Source organism: Pipistrellus hanaki (genome assembly GCF_964339955.1).
Source record: "Pipistrellus hanaki genome assembly, chromosome: 3".
Lineage (NCBI taxonomy): Eukaryota > Metazoa > Chordata > Mammalia > Chiroptera > Vespertilionidae > Pipistrellus > Pipistrellus hanaki.
In genome coordinates this window covers 145182977-145206595 of record NC_140505.1, presented here as the reverse complement: position 1 = coordinate 145206595, position 23619 = coordinate 145182977, and the positions used below count along the sequence as shown (strand labels likewise).

General features: G+C 47.8%; 2 protein-coding genes across 5 annotated transcripts in view; one reads left to right on the top strand and one right to left on the bottom strand.

Annotated features, from left to right (window-relative positions):
* The window catches only part of PFKM (phosphofructokinase, muscle), a 42506-nt gene extending 29359 nt beyond the window's left edge, over positions 1-13147 (top strand). For both annotated transcript variants that reach the window (XM_084877375.1, XM_084877376.1), the window contains exons 5-23: positions 472-661; positions 886-1051; positions 2036-2080; positions 2533-2641; positions 2760-2855; positions 3095-3187; positions 3817-3942; positions 5519-5583; positions 6064-6127; positions 7127-7276; positions 7675-7745; positions 8095-8182; positions 8271-8423; positions 8873-9037; positions 10008-10069; positions 10298-10409; positions 11909-12008; positions 12086-12191; positions 12631-13147. In XM_084877375.1, coding sequence (XP_084733501.1) covers positions 472-661; positions 886-1051; positions 2036-2080; positions 2533-2641; positions 2760-2855; positions 3095-3187; positions 3817-3942; positions 5519-5583; positions 6064-6127; positions 7127-7276; positions 7675-7745; positions 8095-8182; positions 8271-8423; positions 8873-9037; positions 10008-10069; positions 10298-10409; positions 11909-12008; positions 12086-12191; positions 12631-12775 — 2106 coding nt within the window. In that variant the 3' untranslated portion in view covers positions 12776-13147. The remainder of the gene's footprint in view (positions 1-471; positions 662-885; positions 1052-2035; positions 2081-2532; positions 2642-2759; positions 2856-3094; positions 3188-3816; positions 3943-5518; positions 5584-6063; positions 6128-7126; positions 7277-7674; positions 7746-8094; positions 8183-8270; positions 8424-8872; positions 9038-10007; positions 10070-10297; positions 10410-11908; positions 12009-12085; positions 12192-12630) is intronic.
* A 1211-nt stretch (positions 13148-14358) lies between these two features.
* ASB8 (ankyrin repeat and SOCS box containing 8) lies at positions 14359-23196 on the bottom strand. 3 transcript variants are annotated; one of them, XM_084877513.1, is made up of 4 exons: positions 22992-23196; positions 19923-20086; positions 18175-18279; positions 14359-16438 (listed from the first exon to the last, which is right to left on the bottom strand). In XM_084877513.1, the coding sequence occupies exons 2-4, from the start codon at positions 20049-20051 to the stop codon at positions 15806-15808; spliced, it is 867 nt and encodes a 288-aa protein (XP_084733639.1). In that variant the 5' UTR covers positions 20052-20086; positions 22992-23196; the 3' UTR covers positions 14359-15805. The 3 variants fall into 3 exon arrangements, with proteins under 3 accessions (XP_084733639.1, XP_084733638.1, XP_084733640.1); XM_084877512.1 differs by having other exon boundaries at positions 19923-20082; positions 22992-23195; XM_084877514.1 differs by lacking the exon at positions 19923-20086 and having other exon boundaries at positions 22992-23162.
* Positions 23197-23619: the final 423 nt, after the last annotated feature.

Below are 23619 nucleotides of genomic sequence, written 5' to 3'. Positions count from 1 at the left end.
CATCCCAGCCAGTGTTATTGCCCCTTTCCTTTCAATGGAACAAATGACTCTTTTTTTTTTTTTTTTGTGGCAGTTTTCAGCCTTTTTTTTTTAAATGCATTTTTTAATATATATTTTATTGATTTTTTATAGAGAGGAAGGGAGAGAGATAGAGAGCTAGAACCATCGATGAGAGAGAAACATCAACCAGCTGCCTCCTGCACACCCCCTCCTGGGGATGTGCCCGCAGCCAATGTACATACCTTTGACCGGAATTGAACCTGGGACCTTTCAGTCCGAAGACCAATGCTCTACCACTGAGCTAAACTGGTTTCCGGCGGAACAAATGACTCTTAAAGATGTCAGGAAACTCCCCAGGGACCTCATGGTTATGTCAGTCCATTACAGAATTTAAATAGGGGAAGTCTGAGCATGTTGAGCCCAAATTTGGCTGTGCCATCTGTTGAGCTGATTTCTCCCTCTTCCCCAAAGGGAGGCACAGTGATTGGCAGTGCCCGGTGCAAGGACTTTCGGGAACGAGAGGGGCGACTCCGAGCGGCCCACAACCTGGTGAAGCGTGGGATTACTAATCTGTGTGTCATTGGGGGTGATGGCAGCCTCACTGGAGCTGACACCTTCCGTTCTGAGTGGAGTGGCTTGTTGAATGACCTCCAGAAAGAGGGTGAGGCATTGCTCTCATCGGTATTGTTTGTGCGTGCACACATACACACACCTTCCCTTCCATTGGAGAAAGTCGTTACCTAAACAAAACAGGCAGTCTTTGTCCTCCCTTCTCTGCCATTGCTTACATTTCCCACTGGCTCCAGTTCCCCCTCTCTCTGGCCATCTGCTCTTTGGCATGCCGGGCACCTCACCCAGGGCTCCTGGTTTGCTTTCCATTGTCAGGTAAGATCACGGCTGAGGAGGCTAAAAAGTCTAGCTACCTGAACATCGTGGGTCTGGTTGGCTCAATTGACAATGACTTTTGTGGCACCGATATGACCATTGGTACTGACTCTGCCCTGCACCGGATCATAGAGATTGTAGATGCCATCACGACTACTGCTCAGAGGTAAGGGGCTGGGGGTGGGCCACGTGGGAGGGTGGCAGCTGGGACAGACTAAGAGCTCCGAGCTAAAGAAGATGGAAGTGTTTGAGGTATAGTGACTATAATGACTAGTTTTCTGAGGCTAGAACACTTTTTAAAGTAGGAATTATCCCAAGAGCAGTGAAATTGCACTGCTCTCAAATGTGTAAGATTGGCCTCTTGCCTCTGTCTAGCCCACTGTCCAAACATGTAGCTCTGAGGTCTTTCTACCTCTTGAGTCTCCCACATAATTAGTGTCTAGACAGGTGAATCCAGGGAGGCCAAACCTGAGCCACCCTTTCCAACCACATCATAGAGATTGTAGAGGCCATTACCACCACTCTCAGCGGTTAGGGGGCTTGGAGGCAGGGTGGGAGAATGGGAGGACGAAGGGTAATAGTTTACCCCAGGGGAATCCTAAAGGATTCCAGGTTAGTCACGTTCTCTCTTCTTCACTTCTTTTTCCTTTTTCTCCTTCTCTTCCTGAGCCCCATCCCTTCTGGATCAGAGCCTCAGTACTGACACCTTTGCTTTTTTGTATTATATATATGGTTGATTTCAGAGAGAAAGGGAGAGAAATAAAGAGATAGAAACATCAATGATGCGAGAGAATCATTGGTTGGCTGCCTCCTGCACATCTCCTACTGGAGGGAATTGAACTCACAATCCGGACACGTGGCCTTGGCTAGAATTAAACCTGGGACCCTTTAGTCTGCATGCCAACAATCTATCTGAGCCAAACTGTCTATAGCAGTACTGACTCCTTTCACTGCTGAGTTCTCTCAGGCCCAGGAAGGACACCCTGTGGCTAAAGTGTTTCCCGTAGGTCTTCCTGTTCTCTCAGGAAACCTGCTGGGAGGCCTAGCAGCATAAATACCTCCTCCAGAGGGGTTACCTGGTCTAACAGTGGGTACAGCTGATCTTAACCATAGGGACCCTTGGACAGTGTGAGTGTCTTGTCTCTTGCAGCCACCAGAGAACGTTTGTGCTGGAGGTCATGGGCCGGCACTGTGGGTAAGATCCCCCATCTTGACTTGTTTATTCCATGGACCCAGCACTAGCCCTTTCCTTCTCCCTGTGGAGCCCAGAGAGGCCTCCAGTGGTACAGACCCGGAGGTGCACCGGTGCCTCTTGGTGTGGCCCCTTTCCCTGTCCCCACTGCACCTCCCATGTATGGCTACACGTGCGTGAGTGCACATGTGTGCACATGCACAGGCACACACAGTGTGAAAGAACAGGCAGTGCTCTGAGATGGCAGCCCCTGTGGGAGGTGAGCCTGAATGGAGAGTGCCCTGCAGGGGCAGAATCTCTTTGGGAAGCTGGCTCCGTAGTCACCCTCACCCCAAGAATGAAATTGAGGATCCTCAGTGCTTTCACCAGCGATGGGGACTGGCGAACGTGTTGGGTACGGGGAGGCTATCTGTGGAGTGCGGCTCCTAGCATGATGCCTCTGGTTCTCGTCTCAGATACCTCGCCCTTGTCACCTCTCTCTCTTGTGGTGCCGACTGGGTGTTCATTCCGGAATGTCCACCGGATGACGACTGGGAGGAGCACTTGTGTCGCCGGCTCAGCGAGGTATTGGCACTTTTTTATTTTACTCTTAAACAGTAAAATTCCTCACCCTGTTCCAGATGTTCCATTTCCCTTCCGTCGGTTTTATCCACTGACCGTTTCCCTCTCTGTGCTTGACCAGACAAGGACCCGTGGTTCTCGTCTGAACATCATCATTGTGGCTGAGGGTGCCATTGACAAGCATGGGAAACCGATCACCTCAGAAGACGTCAAGAACGTGAGTATGAATGAAGTCGGAGATCTCTTGAACACCTTCCCTACCCCGGGCCCATTCCCTAATGATTTCTGAGTCTCTCCTTCGTCCTTCTGCACATCTCTCCCAGGGATCCCACCTGCTGGTTTCCTCCCACCAGGAATCATTATAAGACAAGAAGATAAGTTGTCCACGCTTTATCTATGTCTCTTGCTCTTTGACTCTGTATATCCCTTTCTCTGTTCCTCTCTTGGTCTCTCCAGCTGGTGGTAAAGCGTCTGGGATATGACACCCGGGTCACTGTGTTGGGGCATGTGCAGCGGGGAGGGACACCATCAGCCTTTGACCGAATCCTGGTAAGTTCTGGGGCTTGGTGGCCCTCCTGCCTTAGAACCCTCAGCTTGCTGTCCTTCCCCTGCAGGCTGTACCTCACCAGCACAGGGCCTTAAACCACTGGTCACACTGCCCCGCCACCAGCCTCTGCAGTGGCTGGGCCCATTCCTTTACACTCAAGTGTTCGCTTCTGTTGCAAAAAAATAATGGAAACGATATGATCCCCCAATGGTGAGGTCTCCTATCTGAGAGTTATGAGCATCAGGGCAGTTAAGATCTAATCTAACCTCAGACACTCAGTTTGAACCCTCTTATCCTACTTTCATTAGAAGAGAGAGGCAATATCCTTCCTTGTTTTATCAATTAGAAGGGAATATTATTAAGCCTCATTGATCCCCTTGACCGCTATAGTGGGGCATGTTTCTCTGGAATCAAATAGTATCCTTATGGGGTTCTGATGGCAAGAGGACGAAGAGTCAGGAAGCTTTAGATGCAATCTGGGGAGGGAGGGAGAGCCCAGTAAGCTTGGCTACAGTCTTTAAATGTGGAACCCAACCCTGTGGGTTGGAAAGGGTGCTAAGTGCCCTGGTTCCCCAGGCCAGGCCAAGCATAGGGAGGCCTGAACCAGACTTTGCTCCTTGGGCTCCTACAGGGCAGCAGGATGGGTGTGGAAGCAGTGATGGCACTACTGGAGGGGACCCCAGACACCCCAGCCTGTGTGGTGAGCCTGTCTGGTAACCAGGCTGTGCGCCTGCCTCTCATGGAGTGCGTCCAGGTGGTAAGTACTGACTCCAGTGCCCCTTCCTTCCTAATGCCCCAAACCCATCTCTGAGCTGGAGCTGATGGGGAAGAAGACCAGTTCCAGGGCTGCTGGGGGCAGGAGCAGAAGGAAGGCAGCACAGCAGAGTAAGAGACATCTGGGGAAAGATGCCATGGGCTTTGCATAGCAGCCGTAACCTCTCCAACCCAGCCTCAGTTTCCCCATCTGTGACATGTTCCTAAAGAATGGGAGACTCTACATCTTGAGACCCATTATCTCATGATATCCAACCTCAAGCCCCCTTCATCAAGTCTATTAGAAGAGAAATGCAATATCTCTCCAAACTTTATTTATTTATTTAAAGTTTTAATTAATTTTAGAGAGAGAGAGGAAGGGAGAGAGATAGCTAGAAGCATTGATAAGAGAGAAACATCAATTGGCTGCCTTCTGCATGTCCCTACTGGGCATCAAGTCTGCAACTCAGGCATGTGTCCTGACTGGGAATTGAACTGTGACTTCCTGGTTCATGGGTTGATGCTCAACTACTGATTTACACCAACCACTGATTTACTCCAAACTTTATTTATTTATTTTTTAAATATATTTTTATTGATTTCAGAGAAGAAAGAAGAGGAAAAGAGGGATAGGAACATCAATGATGAGAGTGACTCATTGATTGGCTGCCTCCTGCACACCCCCTACTAGGGATTGAGCCCACAACCTTGGCATGTGCCCTTGACCAGAATCGTACCTGGGATCCTTTAGTCTGCAGGCTGACACTCTATCCACTGAGCCAAACCAGCTAGGGCTCTCCAAACTTTATTAAAAGCAGGGGATATTATTAAGGTCTGGCTAGGTAGCTTATATCTTCCTCTGATACCCTGGACATGCTTCTCTGCACTAACATGAGGTACTAATGCCCACGTGGAGGGCTAGTATAAAGATTGGAGAGAAGCAATGTGAAGAGTTTGATGCAGTGCCTGGAAATGTTGCATGCTCAGAAAATGGTGTGGCCCTTGTAGAGGAATCACTGATACCACAGAGCAAACATTGTGGCTGAGAGCTAAAGTGTCTGGCGTGAATGCTCAGGGCTGGCTCCCACCTCCTGGCCTGCTTCCCTCTGAGACTTGGGGTGCCAGTGACCTACAGCCCAGACCAGCTCCAGCCTTGCTTGGAACTGGATCTCCCAGAGCAGAAGTCAGTGGAGGGGGAGCACATGGCCGGGGTCAGCTTTCCTCCCCATCTGGGTTATCTGCAGGGTCTTCTTCATGCCCTCACTGGTTCAGGGGCTACTTGAGGCTGGGCCCTGAGTGTGTGATGGAGGAAGATGCTGTTTTATATGTGAGCAACTCTTTCCATCTTCTAATAAATAGAGCATTGGAGCAGCTTTCTTCTATTGCTGCTCATTACTCAGAAAACTAAGGGAAAAACAAAAACACTTCTGTGAAAGTGTGAGTGGCATAGGAAAGGTGGGGTGCAGGGTGGACAGGACTTAGTCACCCGCCAGAGATGGGCAGGGCCTCCCTGTGGGATGGGCCTCCAGCTGTGCATGACCTGCCCTGGAGTCACCATTGTTGCTGTGCTCCTCCCTCAGACCAAAGATGTGACCAAGGCCATGTCCGAGAAGAAGTTTGATGAAGCCCTGAAGCTGAGAGGCCGGTGAGGAATCGACCGGAAGCTCACTAGCTACAGCGATGAGATGCCAGATGAAGCCAAAAGTCACAGAGCTTCGGATCTAAAATAGGAGCCTCTCCCTCTTCCTCTTCTTGTTGTCTCTGCGAACTTTCTTCCCCAAGAGAATTAGTTGTGAAGTAACCTTGAGGCTCAGTTCATCCCAAGGATGCCCTCCCTGAGACTGGCCTGTTATAATTTGTTATTCCTCCCTGTGGGGCCTGGCTAGATTATAAGTGTCTAGGCAAGGGGCAGTCTCTGTGCTGAGCCTGGGGAGAAGAGTGCTCTGGAGGGTCCGATGAATTAGTGCCCCCTTTGCAGACCCTGCCCAGTCCCTGCTGCTGCCCCACTTATGTCCTTAGAGATTTGCCCTGTGGAGTTTCACATTGGGAGCAAAACTTCAGACCAGATCCCATTGGCTGCCGGCCTGGGGAACGGACAGAAGACACCTCTCTCTACTTTTTACAGGAGCTTCATGAACAACTGGGAGGTGTACAAGCTTCTGGCTCATGTCAGACCCCCAGTGTCTAAGGTACTGGCAAGTCTTCACCCTGGCGTGCCCCCAGTCTCCCTCTATGAAATGCTTCTCCCGACTCCTTAGCGCCTCAGCCTTTCCAGCTTCTTTGCCCCACTACCACCCTCTAAGATAACTTTCTGTTAGCCACCCCCAGGCACCAGCCCTGTGTTCTTAGCGTGCCCTGGATATCTCTGACCAGGACCCATGTCCAACTCAGGGCTGATGAGATAGCACACAAGGGACAGGAAAGAGGGCTTAGGTATTATTTTTTCTGGGAAAATCTAGGAATAGTCACACCTAGTGCACTGAAGCCTCCTCCTCTGGAGGAGTGTTTATATTTACATAGATCAGAGTCCCTAGTGCTGATGCAGATTCCTGGGTCATTCCTCCAGAGGGGATTTAGATCTGGGACAGGGCCCAGGAAGAGGTAGATTTAATAAGCTCCCTACTTGGATTCGGAAGCAAGTGGTCCAAGGATCTCACTTTGGGAAATGCTGCTCTGGAAGGTCTTATTCATTATATAACGACTAGAGGCCTTCCAGAGCAACCTCACAAGGTTGGCCAGCTGGGGAGGGACCACAGGAGGGCTCCAGGGCATGTCCAGCCCATCTTGCTCAGTCCTGATTGGCCAGACCCCAACAGCAAGCTAACCTTCCAGTCAGAGAGCATCTGCCCTCTGGTGATCAGTGCATATCATAGCGAGTGGTTGAGCAGCCTTAGAATATTATGCTTTGATTTGTTGAACTGACAACCGGACAACCAGACACCTAGCATATTAAGCTTTTATTATATAAGATATCTGAGGTCAGAGACAGCAGCTTTATTGACTGATTTGTGATACAAACTTTTGCTTCCATTGTATGAGGGAAGAAAGCTCTGCAGGAGTTCCCTCAGAGAGGGGTGTATGTTGTCAGGCAGATGTCCTGATCCAAGGACCACAAGGGACTCAGTTCAGCTTCCTTTCTGACCTGTCCCCCCTTTTCCCCTGCTCCCTCTCTGCTTGCTCCTCCACAGACGGGCTTGCACACAGTGGCCGTGATGAATGTGGGGGCCCCAGCAGCAGGCATGAATGCCGCCGTCCGCTCCACCGTGAGAATTGGCCTCATCCAGGGCAACCGAGTCCTGGTTGTGCATGACGGCTTCGAGGGCCTGGCCAAGGGTCAGGTACAGGAGCCGAAAGGAAAGAGGGTGGTAGTCTGGGGCCACGGAGCAGTCATGGGGGAGTCACCTGTCTGTTCTCTTTTCTGCCCCTGTCCCTCACTACCTTTCTGTCTCATAATTCAAGCAGAAGTAGATGATTAATTTTGGGACAGTAGAAACAGGCAAGGGCCACTGAATCGAACCCCTTGCAAGCAACACGTCTCATTTCATTCTCTATCCCAAAGTTCATCACCGTGCCTCACATAAGTGGGTGCACCTTATTTGGGAATGAGCATAAAGGGGGCAAGATGTCCAACGAGGTGGGGAAAAGCCAGTCCTTGGTGGTCCTGTTCCAACCAGAGGGTGTCAGGGTGGGTCAGACCTCAGGTGGGGTCAGTGTATGATCTGACCTCTTCCTGCAGATCGAGGAAGCTGGCTGGAGCTATGTTGGGGGCTGGACTGGCCAAGGTGGTTCTAAACTTGGGACTAAAAGGTAAGTGGCATTGCAGGAGCACCCTCTCCTAGTTACCCCTTCAAGGGACCCAGTTCTTCAATGGGTCAGGGTCCGCTGGGACCACTACTGTTGTCTGGGATTCTCCCCTCTGTGCTCACTGTTGCTTCAGTGAGAGCAATCGGGCCACCCACCTCTTTTAGCAGTTCTGGTAGTTTAGAGCCCCAGTGTGTGTCCTTGGGTGGGGGTGGGGTAGGGAAGAGGGCACAAATCAAGAAATTAAAAGTAAAGTGTCCTCTAACTTTTCTCTCTCTGCTGTCTCGTCCCTGAATTTCATTATCCTCCCTGCCCACCCCCACACCCATTTCCACCCACTTCCACCCGCAATTAGGACTCTGCCCAAGAAGAACTTAGAGCAGATCAGTGCCAACATCACTAAGTTTAACATTCAGGGCCTTGTCATCATTGGGGGCTTTGAGGTGAGTGCCTGTCCCATTTCCTCCTCGCCCTCCCACGCTCCGTCACGTCCCTCGCTCCCCTCATCCTGCCCTGCCGCTGTCTTCTCAGGCTTACACCGGGGGCCTGGAGCTGATGGAGGGCAGGAAGCAGTATGACGAGCTCTGCATCCCGTTTGTGATCATTCCTGCCACCGTCTCCAACAATGTCCCTGGCTCAGACTTCAGTGTGGGGGCTGACACAGCACTCAATACTATTTGCACGGTGAGAGCCCCCACCCCCACCCCCACCCATGCCTCTGGCCAAGATTATAAGCCCTGGACTGAGTCTGGTCCTGGAAAGTGAGGTGTATTTTTTGTACCAACCCAGTGGCAGTATTTGAAAAATGCTTCTTTAAGTCCAGGCATTTGCACAGACTGTGTAACCATTCATATGTGTTTATTCTCCTCATCTGTGAGTCCTCTGACCAAGAAATGTGTTAATCTGATACCAAAATTTTTTTCCTTCCTGAGGTCACAGCCTAATTTCCGTGCTCTGTGCACTGGAGAGGGTAGCTCTGCAGTGAGTGCGGCCAGTGTGCCTGCCGTCCTGAAGGCAGGAACCTAAGGTGCCGGGGAGGAGATAGTTCCAGGGTTAGGTTATGAGCAGGGCCATGGAAGTGACAAGAATCAGACTTCCTGACCGTGTCTTTCCATGACCCTTTGTCTTTGCAGACCTGTGACCGCATCAAGCAGTCAGCAGCAGGCACCAAGCGTCGGGTGTTTATCATTGAAACGATGGGTGGCTACTGCGGCTACCTGGCCACCATGGCAGGGCTGGCAGCTGGGGCTGATGCCGCTTACATTTTTGAGGAGCCCTTCACCATTCGAGACCTGCAGGTAGACAGCCACCCAGAGCCTGCTAGGTGGCTCTCCCCTGCCCCAGTCTGTCTCCACCATCCCCACAGCGACCTGAGCTGAGAGAGCTCAGGATGGGGACAGAGCTGGGAGTCCTGTGAGGAGCACTGAGCAGGCGTCCCTTGTTGTGGCCTCCATTCATGACCACAGCGCCTACTGTTGGGGCATTCCTTTAGAAGGATGGCATGCTGCTCGGACCTTTCTGTGTGTTTTTCCTTTTATTTTCACAACAGACATGCTAGGGCGATGCTATCTTCATATTACAGACGAGAAAGGTTTAGAGAGGTTAAAAACTTTTCTCAACCCATACCTGATTGAGAAAGTGGGTGACCTTTCTACTACATCGCACTGCCCTTCCCATTTCTCTTGCTACCACCATGGGCTCCTCTCATTCCAGTTTTGAGAAGGAGATGCCCGTTCACCTCCTGGGTGAGGCCCTGACTCCTCTCCCTCAGAGGGACCCTCTGAGCCTTACTTTCCGAGATCCCAGTTCCCTGGGGGGAAAAAAGAGCCACACCGTGGAAACTGAAGGAGTTCCCTAACCCAAGACTGCAGCCAGCCCCCCCAGGAGTGGAGGGAGAGACTTTGTCTCTCCTACCCCCAGCTCAAAGCCCAAGTGAAGGAACAGGTTCCTCCCAGGTGTACGTACAAGCAACTCCTGTAAAGACTGACGCTGAGAGCAGAGTCAGCCCTCCGAGGGAACCGGAAACCCCGAGGAAGGGAAAAGGAGAGGGGTCGCCGGGGGCTGAAACTGACAGTCACCACGGCTGTCTCCCACTTCTTCCTCTGCCTGCCTCATTTGCGGTCTTCATTTACGTTTCAGTCTGCCCTGAACTTCCTAAGGGGATCAGGCCCAGTTCCCTGTGGGGGAAGCCTGGTGGGGAAGAGGTCTCTGCACTTGCCCGACCTTATCCACTCCCACAGACTTAGCATTTACTGCTTCATTTTTTAGGCGAATGTTGAACATCTGGTGCAAAAGATGAAAACCACTGTGAAAAGGGGCTTGGTGTTAAGGTACCTCATCCACGGTTTGCTCCTAACTGAAGAGAGAAAAGAGCCAGGCGTTGGCCCTAGCCCACTGAACGGGTCCGGGTTGGGACACTGAGGAATCTGGATCCAAAGGGAGGGAACCTGAATCATGGGAGGAGCTAGCAGAGGGGAGAACAGAGCCTGCAGAGGCAGAAAGGGGGTGCTGGGGTGGGGAGACAACCAAAGTCACTGCATTTGGTCTCTCCCTGGCAGGAATGAGAAGTGCAATGAGAATTATACTACTGACTTCATTTTCAACCTGTACTCTGAGGAGGGCAAGGGGATCTTTGACAGCAGGAAGAATGTGCTTGGCCACATGCAGCAGGTAAGGAAGACGCCCTGGTCATGCCCTTCACCAGACAATCATACCCTCCCGGCTATGAGGCCCCCACCGGCTTCTGACCTGCTGGAGGCTGTCGGTGCCTCAGACAGCATGGGCCTCCAGTCTTTTACAGTCATAGAACCAAACCGTCTTTACCCTGGAAATGGCCTTGGAGATTATGTGGCCCATCCTCTTCAGTTAGGGCAGGGTTTCTCAACCTCGGCACTATTGCAGTTTTGGGCAGGATAATTCCTTGTTGTAGTGGCTGTTCTGTGCCTTGTAGGACAGTTTAAGAGCATCCCTGGACTCTGCCCATGAGACACCAGTAGCGCGGCCACCCCAAGTTATCACAGTAAAATCTGTCAGTGTACCCTGGAGGGCACATTGTCTCCAGTTGAGAACCACTGATTGCAATGAAGAAAATGAGGCCCAGAGAGGAGAAATACTTTTTTCAGGGCTATTCATTAAGCTTGGATGAGAGCCAGAATGAGCCTCAGCCATTGTTCTTCGTTCCACACCATTTCACACGGAGCCTGTGGAATATGAGTGCAGGCACCTTGCTGCTGCTGGGCTCCATCTCCACTAACTGGGTTTCAAGGGAAAAGGAATTCCTTTCTACCACCCACATCCAATACCCACATTCAGTCCCCACTTACAGTACTATTGGTCTGAGACCTTCCCCATCCCAGATGTCCCCGGCTGATGCTATCTAAGCATTGCCCTTTGACCTTCCTCTACCCACAGATGAATTCCCAGTATCTCAGTTTGAATGAGTACCTGCAGGAATGGGGTACTATTACATGAAAGTATGAAGACCTCGTTCCTGTTTTTCCTTCCCACTTTCCACCCTACTTTCTCTTAGTTCAGAAAAAAATCTACATCTATGATAATAAAAGCGTAATATGCTAATTAGACTGGATGTCCTTCTGGATGACCTTCCAGACGAAGTTGGGACTGCGAGGGAAGCCTGGGTCCTGGGTGCCTGCCAGTGGCTGGAGGGAAGCCTGGGTCCCGGGTGCCAGAGGGAAGCTGGTGCTGGCAGCTGGGGAGGGGTGGGGGATGAAGGCCTACTCTTGCGTGGATTTTGTGCATTGGGCCTCTAGTGCCGAGGTGCTACCAAGAGCATCCAGACTGGGCTACAAGGAACACTTCAGTGTCATTGATGATGATGGCTAACAAAGCTGCTAGGTTGAAGAGGGGTAGGGAAGTGACCGAGTGGCCAATGAGACAGGAGGATCTGGGAGTGGTGGAGCTAGGAGAGGCCATTGTGACACTGGTCATCCCTTTACCTAATTAGTAACTCTTATACCTGACAAATGGCCAAATATTCCTGGCCAGCTCTCCCAGGTTCCAGAACTATCCCAGGATTTCCTTTCATAATTATATTCCTAGATTTCTGTTTCTGGCAGTAACCAGAGTCCATTCTTTCCTTTTTCTCTGTTTTCAGATATCTCTGCTATTTAGAGCCCCTCCCTCTATAATTTTTATGTTTCTTTTTCTAGGGTGGGAGCCCAACTCCATTTGACAGGAATTTTGCCACTAAGATGGGTGCCAAGGCCATGAACTGGATGACTGGGAAAATTAAAGAGAGTTACCGCAATGGTAGGTGGGGTAAGAAGGTAAGGCCCCTCTGAAGAGACTCCCCAGGATAGAAGCTGACGGACCATCCCTTATTGCAGGACGGATTTTTGCCAATACTCCAGACTCGGGCTGCGTGCTAGGGATGCGGAAGAGGGCCCTGGTCTTTCAACCAGTGACTGAGCTGAAGGACCAGACCGACTTTGAGTGAGTACCTCTGCTTCCTGGAGTGATTCCCTCCCTGGTAGTTTCAAGGTCTACTTTTCCCGGTCTGCTCACTGCCTTCAGTTTTTCTCTTACGAGTAACATCTGTAGCTGTCCCTAGGATCCGATGCCCATGCTCTAAATCCAGCCTCTTTTGCTCACCTTCTTCCCATAAGCATTTGATAGTTGATTGCCTTGCTAAAAGATTAAATCAACACCTACCTCAGGGGTGAGGAGCCTTTCTTCTGTCAAGGGCCATTTGGATATTTATAACATCATTCAAGGGCCATACAAAATGATCCTTTTTAAAATTAGCTCTGGCCGAACATTTAATTAACTCACCCTAAGGCCTTGGCAGGGCCAGACCAAGTGACTTCATGAGCCTTATTACAGTCTGCGCGCTGGACACTCCCCACCCCTGATCTACCTCATTCCTTTGTAGGCACCGCATCCCCAAGGAACAGTGGTGGCTGAAGCTGAGGCCCATCCTCAAAATCCTAGCCAAATACGAGATTGAACTGGACACCTCAGAGCACGCACACCTGGAGCACATCAACCGGAAGCGGTCTGGAGAGGCTCCTGTGTAAACACCTTTGGAGTGAGAAGAATGGATTGTCTCATCACGGTCAGCTCACCCCGATAGGTCACACATTCACAAGTGTTTTAGCTCATTTTTTATTAGGTTTCCTTTTATTCTCTAACTGCAGCCAAGATCAGCTCTGGCGAGGGGGGCAATGAGTGAAAGCTCCTTTTAGGTAGAATTTATCAAGACTTCTACCCCAGCTTCATCCATCACACAGGCTGGGCTCCTCCACTGCTAGATTTCAGTTACTCGGTTAGAATTTTCCTAAAAATAAGCTTTATTTATTTCTTTGTGATAACAAAGTCTTGGTTCCTCTACTGTGTTTGCTGCAGTGACAAACAATAACTACACTAATAAATGCCAGCTGGTCACTGTGCTTTTGGGTCTCCTGCTGTCATCTTCACAAGTAGAGCAGAGCACTACCGGACTCTGCCCGGACAGGACACATGGGAAATGCAGCCCACGTGAACAGCCATGGGCTTTTGCAGCATCTCCCAGCTTTGTACACAAGGCTCTAGAATAGGGGTGTCGAACTCAATCAGAGAAGGGGCCAAAATCTAAAATCCAGCCTAAATCGCGGGCCGAATGGTTTACTGAACAGTCATAAACTGACAATGTCATAAACTGACAGCGGAGTGCAGTGATGACAGCGCGGTGCGGGCCACATTGCAAGGCCTGGCGGGCTGGATTTGGCCCGCGGGCCTTGTGTTTGACACATGTGCTCTAGAACATAGTACCCTGGTCCTCACCTTCATCCGCACCAGCTGCTTCTGCAGTCAGTACGATGCTTGACTCCCTTAAGCTAAAGCTGTGCTTCTCTTTTTGATCATATACCCATTACCCAGAGTTGCCTTTCCCCAGCCATCCCATGATCTCTACTCCTCCACTGACAACCCAGGGTTCTCCCTTTTCAACGATTCCCCTGTACGCCTCCCTGGATGAGAGCCAGACTCCATTTGTGGGGAGACACGTGTATTTGGAAAGCTTGGGAAATTTAGACAGCTAATCTGGGACTTGATTTGGTTGCAATACTGTTTTGAGGAGATGTCCATTCTTATTCAGCTTAATTTGTTTTCTGTCCCATAACAACAGCTTCTTCTTCCTCATTAGCCAAGTGCCATGTAATGCAGTGGGTCTTCAGGATTGGGACTACAAATTATACTCCAAATGGTCAGGATGATGCCCTGGTTTAAGCTTAACCTCCAAAAACCAGATCCTGGCTCTCAGCACAGGCAAACATATTCCTCCCAACTCAGTTTCCTCACCTGCCTGGTGAAGCAGGAAGGAGGTTCAGGCTGACAAGGGGTGGAGGAAGGAATGATATCTAATAAATCAGTTTTGCTGGCCGTCCAAAGTATTACTTCTTTACTCTAAGAAATTATCTAGGTGTAGTGATTGAGAAGGCATGTAAGAGTCCAGAATTAAAGCAGCCAGATGTTCTTTATACAGGAAGTAACAATAAATATCAAGCACTGCTATCACTGAATCCTCAAAATAGCCTGAGGGGAGGGTGACAGCCCCATTTCAGAGATGAGCTCAGGGTGATTAAATAATGTGGAGAAAAGTAAGAACAGCAGAAATTGCCAGTTACTTTCAGAACTGTTTATTTTTTGAGGAAGCAAAAACACCAATAGCAAAAGAGCAAAAGCAGATATACTTTTACAAATTAGCCAAGTCAGCAGATTGTTCATTTCTATTTATAGTTCCCAATTTTTTTTTTTTAAAAAGGTTTTTCAAATTTGCATACAGGTCATCTAAGACCAATAATAACTTGATCTAGCCCTAGCTGGTTTGGCTCAAGGGATAGAGTGTCGGCCTTTGGACTGAAGATACCAGGGTTTTATTCCAGTAAAGGGTACATGCCCCAGTTGTCGGCTCTGTCCCCAGTAGGGGGTGTGTAAGAGGCAACCAATCAATTATTCTCATCATTGATGTTTCTCTCTCTTCCTCTCCCTTCCTCTCTGAAATCAATTAAAAATAATAAGTTGATCTGGTTTAGGGACATGGAAAGGAGTATTGTTGACTAAGTATTATTCACTAAAACAGATCTTTTTGGGTAGATGGGCCATCTCTAAAGAGACTCTTAAAATGCTCTTCCCCCAGCCCCAACTCCATCCCCTCCACCAATGTCTTGTTTAGATCAGGAAAGAGCCAATTTTCCAAAACAAATCAAAGAAAAATAATTCCAAGCCCTTAGCAAAGTGAGCTTCATATAGGGAATGAGGAAGACCCTCGGGAAAGGCAGCCCAACTCTCCTACTAGAGCAAACCCCTTCGCCTCTGGTGCAGGAAATGCCTGCTAACCCATTAGAGCAAGCTGGCTTTCAGGAAGAGAAAGAACTGCAGCGGAAGAAAGTTCTTAGGACTGCTTAGAACCTGCCATCCTACTATGTGGAAAGCAGTGGGACAATCTTCCTGAAATAATATTGCTGAATTATTGTAATCCTTAGGCACAACCATGGAAAAGAGGCAAAGACTGATGTTTCTTTTGATGGTGAGAAAGGGGGGCCAGTCCCTTCTGAATGCCCCATGAGGTAACACTCGAGGGATACCATCCAGCCCAATGCTCCATCTGCACACTACTTGAGGCTATATAATACCTTCATCTTTGGGCAAACGTTAGATGGAATTTTCTTAGACTTCTTCACAGATCAATGAAAATGCTTCTAGAGGATTGTTCCAAACTGTTAATTATGTCCCCAAAGGAAAACCAAACACACATTCTTTGAGTGTTTTGTACTTTTCATCTTCCTAGAGAAAATTAGATTGTACTGTTGGCTTTTTCCCTAAGAAGGAGGAGAGATGGGAGACCTCTTCCCAGGGTGCAATGTAATAAGTAAACAGAAGACAAAAGTGAGAGATCTTTTTCTTGTTGTTTGGTTGCTTGGTTTGGGGAGAGGAGGTTACTGTTGTGACATGTTACCTCAAAATATAAACAACACAACAGGAACAGCTGCTTTTCCTGATTTCCAAGACACAGAGACAGCAGCACAGGGAAAACCTCACCCTGTGATGGCGCAAACGTCTCCTCCAGGCTATTCTACGAGTAACAGGTATTCCTTCAGAGAAGCTGGCAGGGGAAGGCCCTTCACTGCGTCTGGCAGATACTGGAGTCCCAGGCTACGGCGCACAGCATAGCGAGAGAGTGTTTTTAGAGTTCCTGGGGCTGAGCACAGAACAGTCAGTTTTTCACATAGCTGCTGGTCTCTGGCCACTTCTCGTGGCATGGTGCCATTTTTCCTTAATTCAAAGTGTCCAACAGCCCTGTGGAGGAGCTCAAAGCAAGAGTCCTCTTTCTCAGTTCCAAGTCCCCTGACTAGCAGAGCCACCAGGCGGGAGATGGGTGTCTGGCCTTTTAGGTTGATGACTCTGACCTCTGCACCATAATCAAGAAGGATGCTGACACTCTCAAGATTTCCCTTCATGGCAGCCCAGCTGAGTGGGGTATCGTTGTTGTAATCCAGGGCATTGACAGAGGCCCCACTCTCTAGGAGGGCCCGCACACAGTCAGCATTGTTCTTAAAGGCTGCCCAGTGAAGGGGGGTGTCTCGGTTGCCATCCAGTGCATTGGGGTTTGCACCATACTCCAACAGGACCTCCACACAAGCCTCATCCTTCTCAGCTGCATAGTGGAGGGCTGTTCGGTTGTAACCATCCAGGGCATTCACCTGAAGAGAGGGAGGAACTGTATTACAGTAGATGGACTACTGAAGACGACAGGTGGGCAAAGAAGTGTGCATGTTTAACCACGACCTTTGCTTGTAATGTTCTGAACAAGAGGGTCAACAAGCAATTCTCAGGGGGGTCTTGGTGATTAAGGTGGAGATATCACAGGAGCTTAGGAGCAAACAGGAAAAGAACTGTCCCCAAGCAGCACTATCATGTGCACTTCCTGGCTGGCCTGCATTCTTTAGGTGCTTGCTGCTGTTCTCATTTATTACTCCCTAGGATCTCTACCACAGAATAAGGGCTAAAAAAAGAGAAGATATGCCCTGGCTAGTTTGGTTCAGTGGTTAGAGGCAACTACACAGTGTCGATGTCTCTCTGTCTCTCCCTCTGCCCCTCCTTTCCCCTATGTGCAATAAAGAAAAACTGAAACATTTAAACTGAGTTGTATTTAGCTAAAAACTCTCTTTTTCTCCAAGATATTTTCATTTTCATCACTGACATTAATCACTGGCTTTCATTTCAGGGTCACTCACAAAAGTGTTATGGAGCCCTGGCCAATTTGGCTCAGTGGATAGAACATTGGCCCATGGATTGAAGGGTTCCTGGGTTCAGATCCAGTCAAGGGCACATACCTTGATTGCAGGCTTGATCCCTGGCCCCAGTTGGGGTGCGTGCAGAAGGCAACCAATCAATGTGTGTCTCTCTCTCTCTCATCAATGTTTCTCTTTCTGTGTCCCTCCCCCTCCCTCCCACTCTAAGAATCAATGGGGAAATATCCTGGGGTGAGGATTGACAAAAAAAAAGTTATGGAAAATATGACAGTAGAGAACAACATAGCTGTGTGGAGATCAGATGCTGGGGCTACCCTTTAGGCTTACTGATTAGTGTGTTTGGAGTCTGCACATCAGTTTCATGGCATGTTTAATTCAAATTAGTGCCTCTGCATGTGCACGTTAAGATAGCTCACCATGAGTAAAACTGCTTATATAATTATTTAACAAGCAGCAATTATTACATGCCAGTGTTCTAAATACTTTACAATCTTATAAAGAAGATACCATTGTCATTCCCATTTTACAGGTGGGGAAACTAAGGTAAAGAAAGGTTAAGTAACTTGTTCAAGGTCACACAGCAGGACTAAGTGACAGCTAGAATTCAAATCCATGAAGTCCTGCTCCAGAGTCTATTCTCTTAATTACTCAGTATACTATGCTGCTGCTTCTTGCTAATGCCAACCTAAATTAAACTATGGTTTTTACAGAAGCAAGATATATTAAAACAAAATAATTGGTAGGCAGAAATAGCACAAATAACTCAATATTGAGGAAGGGATTGCTAAATGATATGTATCTCCCAGTGACTGATATTAAGAATGCATGTCTGGTAGCAGCAGGTCTCACGTAGTTTAGATTTAATCAGAGTCAAGGGACCTCTGCACTTAATGCTCTCGGACAGTCAATAGGCAGTAAAAGGATTAAATGGAAGTATAAATAACTCCAGAAGGAAGGCTGGGAGAGAAAGGGGAGATAAGATTCCTTCTTTCTGGACAACTTAAAAAGAAAGTCAAAGGAATGAAATCCTTAGGATGATTTTATATATTTGCCATTGCATTTTGCTTTCATAATGGCTATGCCAATATTACCAGGAGCTAGAAGGTGGGAAGAGATAAATTTTAAGAAAATGTGAAGCTCCAGTTTTAGGAAATCATTAAAATGACAAGTGTTAAGAACATTACCTCAGCTCCCTTTTCCAGGAGTAACTCCACACAGTCGGCATCGGACACCATGCAGGCACAGTGCAAAGGCTTCAGCGTGCCGTGAGTGCAGTTCACATCAGCTCCCTACGGCAGAGGGCAACTTCAGTCAGTGTGGTCAGCTCCAGCTCATCAAGGACAGAACTCAGAACTGAGTCCAGGGGGAAGAGGGTTCTAACTCAACTGTAAACAGACTAGTGGTCCCAGTTTCTAGCCCTATTAAATAATGTTAATATACAAACCACACAAAAACTCTGATGATGAATAAAAGGGCCCATTAATTCCTTAAATCAAGTTATTTTCTCCACAAGAGAGCCTGCCAGGTCATCTGGACATCACTGAGGACATAAGCTGGTATGTAAAAGCGGTGGGAACCTCATCAGCAGGCAGGAAAGCAGGAAAAGCTTTCTAATGAGCACTAAGCTCTGAAAAAGTCAGGAAGTCAGACTGAAGCCAGCAGAACCGAGAACGCTCTTTTTGCCATTCACCAGATGGCCATCACTAATAGTAAGGTCACCTTCACATCTTTTTGTTTACTAACATTTTCAAAGTAGCCTCTTAGTGTCAGCAATCTTTGCCATCTAGCCCTGCTGGTACTCCCCTCTTCTTTCCCCCACCCCCCTAAATATGATCAAGGAGATATACTACAGTCAGACCAAAGTCACTGAATGACTCAGCAGCAGAGCTAGAATTAGAGCGTGACAAAATTTCTACTGTGGAGCCTTCGGATACCACTTTTGCTGAAAATAAGCTAACACTGTATGACTTTTTTTTTTTTTTTTTCTCACTGCTGTGCCACACAACTCTGAAGCAGCTACAGAACTCTAGGCTGTAAGTAAGGATTCTAAAGTTGTTAAAAAGAATGCACAGAAGTAACCATCTAGATTCATTTTCTAGTGATAAAAAATGATGCTGTAGCCCTAGCCTGTTTGTCTCAGTGGACAGAGTATTGACCTGTGGACTAAAGGGTCCCAGGTTCCATTCCAACAAGGGCACAGGCCCAGGTTGCAGGCTTGATCCCAGTAGGGGGGCGTGCAGGAGGCAGCTGATCAATGATTCTCTCTCATCATGATGTTTCCGTCTCTCCCTCTCCCTTTCAGAAATCAATAAAAATATATTTTTAAAAAATTACGCTGTAACTTCTCTTCAACAGGAATAATATGCAGAAAAAGGTATCAGAGACATTCTAGGATATACTAGTCATGAATTATTGAACAGTAGTGGTTAAATAACAGATGTTAAGGTATTTTCTTAAGTTAAAAATTACCATATATTTTAGGGGTTGATTCTATTCTTTACAGAACTAGAAGCAGTAGCTGTTGTTAGAAGGCAGGTGATATCTCAAATGTAATCATAAAACACAAAAATTTGAAAACCACTTCTGCTTTGCTGGTCTCCTTCCTCCTTCGGTACATGTGTAGAAGACTGTACTTGCTGGATCTGACAGACACCATATCCAGACAGGGATCTCACAAAAAACATGAGACCGGGGTTATCTAGAACATATTTTTCTGAAGGAAAATATCAGAAGCTCAAAGTGAAAAAGGAGAAAGGAAGAGAAGCAAAAAATAGGGGAAATAAATTTCAATGGCCAAATTACTACATTTAAAAATACTGAAAAATTACTTTGTGATCTTGAGCGGAGTCAAAGCTGAAAATCTGTCATCTATTAGGATTTCCCAGGAACTTTCACCTCCCCAAGGACTCTGTGTCAATAACAGCACACTCACCCCTCTGATGAGGTCCTCTACATTATCATGTGGGAAGGAACGAATGGCAGCGATTGTTCGGATTAAGCGCTCTGAGAGAGAGTATTTGCTCTGAATGCTCTGCATAATATACCACATACTGGAACTCATCAAGGCTCAGGGTTTGTTCACATGCTCCAAACTGCCTGAAACAAAGAAGTTTTAGGCATACACAATATCACTGAGCTTCCTGTTCTTAGGGGTAGGAGTCCTCTGAGGCCTTCCCAATACTAAAAGCAGATTTCAAAGAGATCAATAATTAATTAATATAATTTTCTCTTAATCTAAAGAAAAAAATTAATAATTGCTTAGGGAGCTGGGTAAACATGGACACAAATGACCTGACCATTAGAACCTCAGTTCTACTCCCTGGCCTAGCCTAGCACAAAGTTTCTCCAAGAGTTCTGTGCGATTTGAAACAAGTATGCACAAACAAGGGGATTTTTTTAAGTCTAAAGATACCACAAAACATTCTTTTCCTCCTCTGAATTTTGTGGTCTTTATTATCAGCACCACCTCTAGGTTATTTGATATGTTTGGCTTTGAAGTATAGTTACAGTCATAAGTTTTCTCCATCTAAATTGTAATCAGCCCAACCCCTGTTTACTTTCACTTCAGATCCAGAGAAAACACCCAGGGTTTTTATTGAGCACTGACCTATGAACCAGGAGGTCATGGGTTCAACTCCTGGTCAGGGCACATGCCCATGTTGCTGGTTTGATCCCCAGTTGGGGGCATACAGGAGGCAGCTGATCAATAATTCTCCCTCATCACCGATGTTTCTATTTATCTCTCCCTCCAGAGGAGCCCTCCATTTTAAAAAAGAATAGAAATTGTAATCAATTGGTAGGCAGGGCCTTTGTTTCCACTTTTTTGCCCATGTAAGGTTATCCACAGAGACTTGCAAAAAGTAGGTATTTAATAAATATTAGTTGATTGACCAAAGGGCATTGAAGTGATTGTTACCTGTGAGGAGAGGGAAAAGACTTCGGAACAACTACATTTGTTAATGACAAAGTATCTGTGAAACAGTTTAAAATGTTTTTAACAAAGAAAAAAATGGGAAATACTTGAGGTAATATTCTAAAATAAGAAAGAAACGTAAAAGTACAACAACTCTGGAGTCAATTATATTAAATTAGAAAAGAACCCAAAGTTTGCACCAATGACACATACAATTATAGGGAAAGAAGCAGATTTGAGTGCAAAATGAATTAAAAATTTTAGTAACTGGCCATTTGTGACAACTGAGAAATAGATTTGGGCAAATATATATTGAGACCACAGGACAATTTTAGAATGGAAGAAAAAAATAATGTAATATTTGTAAATTCAACTATGATCAAAGTTTTGGCTATATACATAAAGCATATATCAAAATTTGTAGAGAAAATATAGTATGTAGTAAGAGCCCTCTATCTGTAACTATTTAGAGTCTATGTTATTTATATATATAAAAGCCTAAGCATGAATGACCAGTCAACCGGTCGCTATGATGATACACTGACCACCAGGGGGCAGATGCTTCCACAGCGAACCACCTTTGGTCTACCAACCTCCTATAGTCCCTCCTCTTCCCATCAGGCCCCAGTCAGCCAGGCTGAGGGACCCCACCTGTGCACGAATTCACGCACTGAGCTTCTAGTTAAACTATAAATTCCTTGGGGGTAAATATAATCTTATTTTCAATAGTGCTTGGCACATGATAGGTTCTCAATAAATATTTGTTGAACCAATGTAAAGCTTATTATTTGGATATTAAACAATTCAAGACTTGTAATTAAACAATATTATATATATGATGATTACTAAGGGAAAAACCCTAAAATTATTTTGGTCATTTCATATTATATTATATCATTTTTGCTTTTTGTGATAGTCTTTCCTCATACATTATGTAACATACTACAAACTCTAATAGTTTCTATTTTGCTAATCACTAGCCATTTCTGTTTAAATATATTCAGTAATAACTAATAGAATGCAAGTTAAAATTATTCAATTCATAGGTACCAATGATTCAAATTGGGAATTCTTCTCCCCTATGTTATTATTTATAAGCTTACAACTTGTTTATATGTCTCTTTAAAATTTTCTAGATAGTTTAGAATTAGCATAATATGTCCAAACAGCCACTAAACTCCTCAAAGACAAGGGTCAGTATCTTATATTTCTTTTTTTGCAAGGAAAGTGCAGAGGTGCATTTGAATCAGAGATTCCAAGAATGGGGACAGCAGACAGAGCATCTGAAGTGGAAGGCTTAGACCGAGTGGTCCTGTTAACCAATTCCATGATCATATGAAGATGCTAAATAAACCCTGCAATCATTTTGGGGAATGCTCCTGGAACTCCTAACGCAGGATATGGCCAGGGGTTCTCTGCTGCTGCCTCCAAGTTCCCGGTGAAGAATGAAACTCCGGGGCACACTGACAACATTCACTGTCAGGAAGGGTCCAGGAAATCTAAACTCGACCTATCTATCTCGTCAGCAGCCATGCACGGTTTGACCCCCAAGTGACCCCTTTCCTCTCCTGGAGCTGAAAGCCCTCTTTCCCCCATTTACTTTCACTTCAAATCCAGAGGAAACACCAAGGGGCTTTTATGGCGAAGCTAGAAGCGAAGTCCGAGGCGACATTTAATAGCTCTGGTGCTTCCACTGGGAGGGGAGACCCTGGGCTCAGCCAGAGGAACCCCCCACCCCGCCGCACCTGCTGGGGGAGGGCTCGCGGCAGCTTAGTCTCCCGAGACTAGCGGGCAGGGGGTCAGGGGTACGAAATGCGAGGACGTGAGGTGTCACTTTCCGCGTGTCTACCCCTCAAACTGCAGCAAGCCTGGCAGGTCTCCGGAGTCGGTACTTTGAGGGGGGTCGCATAAACGGAGCCGCGGGAGCCCCCGAGGCAACCCCCTCCCTGGTCTCCCAGAGGCCGGGGCGAGAGCTCAGGCTCCAGGGCTGGCGGAGCCCAGCGGATGGCGGAGGGAGCGTTACCCGGCTGGGCGCCGCGGGTCAGGGAACCTGGGTGCAAGCATTCCCGCAGCGAGGGCCGCACTCACCGAACCGGGGGGTTGAGCTGGGTCGTGAGAGCGGCTGTCAAGGAGTGACCCGGAAGCAGAAGTTGTCACCGGAGGGCTCCCCTGTTTACAGGACTTAAAGAGCGGCGAGGACTGCGCCTGCGCGGCGACCGGAGCCCGTAGGAGGGCCGCGCCTGCGCAGACTCGTGAAGCATCGTCCTCCCCAGGCCTAAAGCATCGTCCTCCCCAGGCCTAAAGCATCGTCCTCCCCAGGCCTAAAGCATCCGTCCTTCCCGGGCCTAAAGCATCGTCCTCCCCAGGCCTAAAGCATCCGTCCTTCCCGGGCCCAAAGCGCCCGTCGCCCTCTCTGCTCGTCCAGAGGCTTTGCGCGCAGGCGCAATGTGGCGCTTTCGACCGCAACCGCGGGGCTCGGTTTCCCCGCCTCCGGGCTCGGGTCCGCCGCGGTGGGGACAAGCTCATTCACTGGCTGTTGGACCCACTCTGTGGGGCCGCACCTGCCTAGATGTGGCCTGCAGTGGGCCCATCCATGACCCCTGCTGCCTCCCACGGCTCCATCTGAGATCAGTCCTGAACACCTCGTTCCCAGATTATTCCCCAGGTCGCCACACTAGTTCAGTTGTCTAGGAGACTGACCAGTTCGTAAGAGGTG

Coding starts and splice junctions, on each gene's coding strand:
- ASB8 (XM_084877513.1), bottom strand. CDS start 20,051: ATGAGTTCCAGTATGTGGTATATTATGCAGAGCATTCAGAGCAAATAC. Junction 18,280..19,922: donor TAGAGGACCTCATCAGAGGG/GTGAGTGTGCTG, acceptor CCTCTGCCGTAG/GGAGCTGATGTGAACTGCAC. Junction 16,439..18,174: donor TCCTGGAAAAGGGAGCTGAG/GTAATGTTCTTA, acceptor CCCTCTCTTCAG/GTGAATGCCCTGGATGGTTA.